Consider the following 8,708-nt stretch of genomic DNA (forward strand, 5'->3'; position numbering starts at 1 on the left):
CTTGATTTACATTTAAACTGCCATTAAGTTGTGTCCTTTATATTTGCTTGTTCATCTATTTACAATTATATATGCAATTCATTATATAAACCTAACAATTTCATGTCACCACATCTGACGAGGTGTATAGTCATTTTTCTTTGATAACAAATACAAAACGAGAGTTCCAGTCCTGGAGAATAAGAATCATAACCATCATATATGAATTACACGTGAGAAGAACTTAATTGCACAATAATGCAGTTACTCAACAGTAAGTTAGTAAGTTAATAAATACATAAACATGCAGTACATTAATGAAGAGTGTAGATCTAAAGCCATCCAGACAGAGACACCCCGGCTCTCATAAATTACATCAAAACAAGTAACCCTATAAAAGGAATAATTCCACACGAAAAATATCTGAAAAACTTGATTTTCTTCATAATGAAGTTTATACTGATGCAAACAATACAGAACATATAGTGGTAGTCCTGTACAAACATTGTTCAGTATGACAACGAGTATTGATCCATGCCTTAACAGTATATTACATTTCTATGCAACATATTGAAGTTATCCACATCATCAACCTTAATTTTTTGCAAGAGATATTTTCCACCTGTGGGGGGTCTGAAACTGTCCGGTAGCACAGGCAATACTGTAGTCCAACCTCCAACAAATCGCGTATTTCTTCCATGCTACATTAAAATGTCAACATCCAAATTTGATAATGGATGTTTTATGCTATACCTACAAAATGTGAAGTTTTCTGTACGTACGAGGAATTATTTTCTCACATTTCATGAGGGGAATTCTCATCTCTGAGATACAAAAGATTCAGCACATCTCAAAATAAACTGGTCAAAAGTGTAAATGAAGCCGAGAGCTGCACTCCTGCAAGTACAAGCCTAGGAGCAATATGTTCTCATTGTAAAATGTCCTGTGCTTTTTGGGTGTAGTTAAAGGAACATTGCAAAATGGAATGAACAGAATAGTGTAGAAAAGGAGGGGAAACTAAATCATTCTCATTAGTTAAATTAAATATGCCAACATGACACAGACAAGTGAAAATAAAAATACACCCTGAAAGGAATTTATATATATGTATATTGATGTTCTAAATATTTATTACCTAACAAATTAAATAACTTAGAATACATTTTTGATCATAATAAAGTATATTATTAACATCATTTAAATAGAGAATGCATCTTAAGTATCAGGGCAGCATTACCATCATTCAAATTCAAGTACATTTTAGGCAATCCACTTAAGATTGGAAACAGTATCATTAGTTGAACAGTTTGTCTAGTTATGATAGAATTAAAACAGAAAACACGGTGCTTCTTCATATCTCTCTATGAAAACAAGACATGATTTTCATTTTGCTGTGAGCTGTGCTGGTAGTTCAACAAAGTCCAGACCTAAAATGGAAAACACGGTTGATAGTTACTGGCCTCAAATAAATTAATTCCATTCAAAAGTATTAAAGAACATGTTTAGTACAAATTATATATATTATTTTAAAAAATCACTTCACACATCAAGTATATTCACTCACATTTGAATACCTCTCCCAACCATTTAGATTTCTTTCTGGTTATAATGGAAAAAACATTTTGAAATAAGTACAGGAATAGAAGGGAGTGTTTTTCCATGTGTCAGCCACTAGGCTATATCATATTCATTTTCAGGCAATTTCTGTAGGATAGTTTGTAGTATAAGCTACAAGAATATACAGTATATACATAAACACACATATATAGCAGAAGTTATAATTGGTGATTGAATAAAGTACAAACTGAGTAAAAACCAAAAGGCTTAACCCAGATAAGTAGTAGGTTTTGATTACTTGCGACATATTTGAAAAAATTCCAGGTGTTTTTCTACTAGGTCAGCTGCTTGATAGATACCGTTTGTTTGGCGTGTACTAAAAAGTAACAGCACCACCACAATGGATTTCAAATTACAAATACATCCTAAAAAGCCAGATTAAGTCATTGTTTACCTTGAATACTAATTTAACATCCCATGTATCACAAAGACTGAAAGTTACAGCATTCCCCCCCGATTAAGTAAGAACACATAACCAATTTTAAAATGATCATAATTATTGAGATGTAGGAGGCCTAATTATAATGCATATGGATTGGTCAACTCACCTCCCCACAATTCTTATGGGTTAGTGTTTTATAATGGGAAGTGGGTTAGGTGTCAGAAAAAGGGGAATTCCAGAGCCACAGAGTTTGAACATTAATTGTAGCCCTGCCTCCTCTCCACTCTCCTTCCTCCAGAGCCGCTCCTTCTCATCCCTGACCTGGTGGTGGAACGACCTTGCACTTGCAAGATTGCACTTATAACAACGTTTTGTCATACTCTTGCCTTTGCATTAATAGCAAGTGTATTGTTTATTTTTATTTCCCTTATGCTCCCTCTCCCCTAGTTCTTAACTGTATTATTGTATTATTGTATTGTACTGTATTATTGCACTTTGTAGTGCTCTGATATTTTGTAAGTCGCCCTGGACAAGGGTGTCTGCTAAGAAGTTATTAATAATAATAAAAGTGGTTACCTTTAAATAAAGTCTAAAGTGGTGCATGAAACTGTCCGTGGGCATTCATCGACTGCTGGAGCTTCTCTTCTTTGGCTCTTCTACAGTGGCAAAGCTGGACACCAAGGGGAAAAAATGCCACACTTAAATCAGGGTATATGTAAACGGTAAACTACTTCTACCACTCAGATAAACTGAATGTAAACCACATATACAACTGTGACACATTTGGATTTAGTCTCACAAATGCTCTACAGTCCACACAAAAAAAAAATAGACTTCTAATTGAAATACAATTTAATCTGCTACGTACAGTTCTCTTTTCCATGAAGTTGGCAAGAAAGTCATCAATTTCAGTCTTGCCCTCTAAGAAGTCCTCAGCGATTTCCTCCGATTCCTCCTCTGCTTGGTGCGCTGCGACTTTGAGCCTGGCCTGCAGGGCACTCAGACTGCAGCTCTGCGAAGAACAGTTCAATAAAATACTCATTAACAATGCAGTGACGGTCAGACGACAGAAGACCATCATCCCAAACAATGTCTTCCCTTTCAAAAGCCTACATAAGTTCAAAAGGCAGTAATCAGAAGCAGAAACAGGTCATGCTGTTGTTGGGAAAGTCAGATGAAAGACCCAGAATGGAAATGCCTCTTGGCCTCAGGCCTCTTGAGTGTCAGTGGCCCCTAGTGGTAATTTTATTTCTTATTGATATAGCAGAAAGGAAATTAAATAAAAGGGAATCGTCGATTTTTATTGATTTGTATTGAAAACATTTTACACGTGTACAGTGCATGCACAGGTTTTCACAAACCAAACTGTAAAGGGCACCTTACCTCACTTAGTTCATGCTGTCTTTGCATCTTTGTCTCAAAGGCAGATTTTAGCTGAGTTAACTGTTCATACTAAAAACAAAATTCAGAGTAACATTAAATTATAGTTTTCTGCAGCAGTCTGTCTGGTACAAACACTCCATTTAAAGAGAAAACACATCAAGAAAAGACTTCAGCTCCATTTCTAAAAATGTCCTTATTTTCAATGCTAACAGCAATGTACTCAACAATTCTGCTATGTAAGTTAAAACTTTTGGGCACTTGATAAAGCAAATAAATAATATTAATTTTACTGGTTTATACAGTTAAAATCTTATTAATTGCCTTCCAATTTTATTTTATTTTATTTGATTAAAACATACAGCCTAGTACAACAGTCTAATAAATTGAGAGTCAAATATATTTTTCATAGTAAAACTATAACACCATAAAACCCAAAACACTTTTGTTGTTTGTAATAAGTTTAAGTTATTAAACATTTGGAAATAAGCATAATTGAACAGTGATTTAATTACTGAAAACAAAATATAAAATAGCTTATGAATACCCTATCCAATGCTGAAAAATATATTGTCCATAATCAAGGGAAAACAGATTTAGGCATCATGCTTATAACTGAACACTTACTCTGAATAACATTTCCTGCCTTTTTCCTTCCAACTGTGGTTCCAACTGTAAATTCATTTCTGTATGAGGAAACATAAAAACAAGTTTTAAAAAACAATCAAATACAGATCGATGCAGCCAATTAAACATGCTTTAGTGCAATCACAACAAATTTAAAAGTTCAGTGTTTTTTTGTTTTTTTATCTATTGCCTTTGGGATATGCAGTGAAAGTTCAAGCGAAAATAGTGATGTGCTGATTTACTATTGATTTAGATTCAAAGTCCACTCACTTGCCATGTCTACAATATTGTTGACAAGATCCTCCTTGTCTGTCGTAACCTGTTTCAGCTGAGGCAAACGTACGAAAAGCTCCAGCAGTATGTCCTCTTGCTCACTCATATCTTTCAGCTCAGATATGCTACACAAAGCAATGGAAGACAAGAAAACATCACTACAGAGGAGACCACTGCAATAGATAACTTCTTACATTAAAATTTCAAATAAATATACCAAAAACATTCTCAATGTAAAAAATGCCAAGTTACAAAGAAAGCCTAGCCATCGACACTGAAGATACCAAACAAATTGTTAGAAGAAACTATTGCAGGAATCTTCAAACCCATTAGTTAAGAGAATTTCCTACATTCCCCCATTAATTGTATTGTTCAGTATGCAGATGTGTGTTATGAAAAGTTATTGGAATTGCACATATTTTTTCACATTTCAAAGAAGAATATTATAAACTTCTCCTCTACATTCAATTGGTGCTTTTGAGTGATTAAGTTTATCTGCAGTAATACTCGCAACTCCCCCCTAAGGGTCGGAGGTGTACGAGAGTGCAGTTCCCCATTGGTAACTCGTCTGTCAGAACATCTCTATCAATTAGAAGGCTTCGAGACTTATTTAAAATAAAGGCACAGGCAAGATTAGGGATTATACAAAAAATGTAATTATAAAAATACATAGTTTTATTTTTGTCATGGGTGATTTAAGTTTACTTCAGTACCCGACACAAAACAAAAAGAAAAAAAAATACCATGGATAACACAAGACTGCAGATTTACCTCAGTTCAGACAATTCTGAAAATGTTTCAGGAATTTCAGGCATCTTGTACGTGTGGCCATTCAGTCCAGCCTGAAACAAAACAAAGAAATGTAACCATTGCAGAGGAGTTTTTACAACAGATGAGTCTTCTCTCATGTATTTAATCCAATTGTGTATTATTATTATTACTACTGAATGAGCATATGAAGTCAGAGGAGCACAGCCTTCAATGAAAATGATGCAAAGCTGCTTGCATTTGAAGATACCTGGCAATCAGCAGTGGGGACTGGCAAGGGCAGGTCAGTAATGAGGCCATAAGCAGGAGCTGCAGGCCTGGTGTTGCCAAACCCAGGGGGCAGTGCTGGGACCGAGTCTGTGCCCGGAGGTGGCATGGCTGCAGGGGCTACAGGGCGAGAGGGGTCTTGAGGTGGGAAAGTAGGGATGAAGTGAAACCCCTGTGGAGGGTACGGAGCCATTCCTGAAGGCTTGTTGAAAAGGCTGGAATGATAAGGGAAGGAAGCAGCGCAAGTGAAAGTTGGGAATTTCTCAAAACACACTGGAAGATACATAAGAATCTGGCTACAAATACACTGTACTTTCATTATCAGCAGAGTACTGTTATAAGCAGTCATTTGGAAATAAGATACAAGTTATGTATTCATAAATTGCATATTGCTCCAACACAACAGTTTACAGTGAAACTCTAAAACATACTAAATACTATTTTTCATGAGTTACAACTACTTATAAAATGTGAATGCTTCCTTTATTTTTCTTACTCACAAGGGAAAGCCAGTAGAACCTGATGCCAAGGCTGGTGGATTCTTCCAAAACTCATCTAGGAGACTCTGTATGACTTTACCCAAGTCTGAGTGCATTCCAAACTGAACAAACAAACACACACACAGATGGAGAATTTACTCAACAGATATTATATTATATATTAGTATATAATTATATATTAATGATATATTATTATAGAATGGTGGACAAGGGACTAGGCTAATTTGTATAGGAATTAGTTTCAGTACTTACATTGGTAACAAGAGGACTGTTGACCATTGTGCCATTGTGGCTATCTACTAAGTGATGCCTTACAGGTGGGTACACACTTACAGCTGGCTTCTCCTGGGGAAACTGGGGTGGAAGCAAACTGCAGAAAGAAAGAAATGCATATTGAGCATGCAGAAGCAAGCACTCCATTAATTACCCTAATAAGAACATTGTGGATTTACCTATTAGAGGGAATGGAGAAGTACATACATATTTGTACATTGGCTATAGGAAGTGTTCACACTCCTTGGACTTTTTCCATTTTGTTTTGTGTTACAATCTAATATTATGATGCATTTAAAGGGGATTTTTAAACTACTCAACACTTTGAAGAGGTTTAAGAGTTAATTACAAATTAAACTGAAATGTCTTGGTTAGAGAAGTATTCACTCAATACTTGGTAGAACCACCTTTGGCGGGAAATACAGCTATGAGTCTTTTGGGCGGTAAGTCTCTACCAGGTTTGCAAAACTGGATTTTGCAATATTGACCAATTCTTCAAATTGTTCAAGATTTATCAAGTTGGATGGGGATCGTTGCTGGAAAGCAATCTTCAAGTCTTAATCAATCAGATTTAAGACCGGGCTTTTATTGGGCCACTCTAGGACAATAACTTTCTTATTCTGAAGCCAATACAATGTCTCTTTGGCTGGGTGCTTGTATTTAACTACATTCATTTTGCCCTGTACCCTGACAAGCTTCCCAGTTCCTGCCGCTGCAAAGCATCCCTGTAACATGACGCTGCCACCACCATGCTTCACAGTAAGGATGGTGTTAATTGTGCGATATGCTGTGTTGGGTTTGTGCCAGACATAAGACTTTGCATTTAGGCCAAATAGACCTAGTTCATTTTGTGTTTCATCAGACCACATTGCCACATGGCTACAGAATTTGACCAATGCCCTTCTTACCCAGCTCCTCAGTTTGGAAGGACAGCCTACTCTGATTCTGAGTGATGCTGTATACCTTACACTTCTTAATGATCGACTTGACTGTGCTCCAAGGGATTTTCACTACCTTTTAAATCTTTTTATAGCTCTCACCTGATCTCTGCCTTTCCACAACTCCATCCCATAGTTGTTTTTGAAAGCTCCTTTGAGTTCATGTCAGTATCTTTGCTCTGAATGCACTACCCAACTGTGGGACCTTACAGAGATGGGTGTATTTAATCTGAAATTCTGCGAACCACTTTAATTACACACAGATGGACTCCATTCAATGTAGTGCCTGAATTCTCAAGGCAATTGGTTGCACTTGAGCTTATTTAGGAGTTTCATAGTAAAGGTGGTGAATAATTAAGTAATGAAGACTTGTCATGTTTCCCATATTGAATGTGTGGAGTGGGTTGTGTATATCAGAAGGGGAGAAATCCAATTTAATTGTGTCAAAACATCACGTTGTAACACAACAAAATGTGAAAAAGTCCAAGTTTTGAATATGTCCTATAGCACCTGCAAATCTTTTAAATAATAATTTGTTTTTTCCCTTTCAAATAAATATTCAGAACCAGTTATAATGGAAGCATCTGTCAAAGGAAACTCAAGCATTTATAATGAGCTGAATTCTTAAACAAATCCAAAAACATAGATAGTTCTTTACACAACTTCATTTACAGCCAAATCTGTACTTACATGTTAACACTAATTGTTGTATTGTTAACTGTAAAGGGTATTCTGTATTCCACATCTTTCTGGATCTCAGCTAGACTAGAGAAAGAATGGGAAGTCACGTTATTAAAATGGCAAGATCTTCGACATAAGTACACATATTCAATACCTTCTGCATTCAAAACACACAACTTTTGAATAGTACACATTTTTAGACTAAAATGGTAATGACATTAGCTATGGGGTTTTCTATAATTTAAAATACAACAGCTAACTGAAAGTAAAACTAATTTAATTTCAGTTTCACAATAGACTTCCAACAAGCAAACAAGATGAACATGATTTTGTGGCGATTTCGTTAACACATCTAAATAAAATGACAATTACAAAGAGACATGCCTGGTGTTGACATACTTTGTTTATGAACTATACGTCATCATGTGTCTCATCACTCCAGCACCTGACACACTTTAATGTTAATAGAGCTCAGCGAGGAGATAAAGTGTGTTTCTCCCTCCCAGCTTGGCCTCGGCGTATCTTACTATCACAAATAAACAGTGTAATACTTGAATCTGAAGCCATGGCCAACAGCATACGGCACACACAAAGTAAGCTGTACTTACTTGGCATGGGCAGCTTTGAGCGAGTCGATTTGTCTCTGTCTTTGCTGCTGTAAACTGTTCAGAGGTGGCAGTGGTCCTGAACCCTTGGACAAAGGGAAGATCCAGTTCATCCTCTCTGTCTGGGCAAGAGCTGAACTTGAGGCTTAATCACTTAGTCACTACTGGACAGCCACGACAAAAAGATCAAACCCGACAGGATTTAAAGAGATGGCTTACACGCATACATGGCTTGGCGTCAAGACGTTTGCTTTATTTACCTCGATGACGAAAGCATATTTGTGAATTTCGTAAAGAACCCCCCCACCCCACCCAGGAAAAAAAAAAAAACAGATACGCTTTGATAATATAGCAAGACAACACAGACCGTGAGTATGTAAGCACTTGCTTGCTTGTGTAGCTTGTGCATTGCGTCATC

General features: G+C 36.4%; 1 protein-coding gene across 1 annotated transcript; it reads right to left on the reverse strand.

Annotated features, from left to right (window-relative positions):
* Positions 1-411: 411 nt before the first annotated feature.
* On the reverse strand, positions 412-8,669 carry vps37a (VPS37A subunit of ESCRT-I). Its single transcript, XM_066718266.1, has 12 exons — positions 8,294-8,669; positions 7,695-7,769; positions 6,046-6,163; positions 5,794-5,894; positions 5,277-5,508; positions 5,030-5,100; positions 4,256-4,383; positions 3,986-4,044; positions 3,362-3,430; positions 2,847-2,990; positions 2,555-2,648; positions 412-1,406 (listed from the first exon to the last, which is right to left on the reverse strand). The coding sequence occupies exons 1-11, from the start codon at positions 8,401-8,403 to the stop codon at positions 2,568-2,570; spliced, it is 1,188 nt and encodes a 395-aa protein (XP_066574363.1). The 5' UTR covers positions 8,404-8,669; the 3' UTR covers positions 412-1,406; positions 2,555-2,567.
* Positions 8,670-8,708: the final 39 nt, after the last annotated feature.

This window comes from Amia ocellicauda, chromosome 12, assembly GCF_036373705.1.
Source record: "Amia ocellicauda isolate fAmiCal2 chromosome 12, fAmiCal2.hap1, whole genome shotgun sequence".
Lineage (NCBI taxonomy): Eukaryota > Metazoa > Chordata > Actinopteri > Amiiformes > Amiidae > Amia > Amia ocellicauda.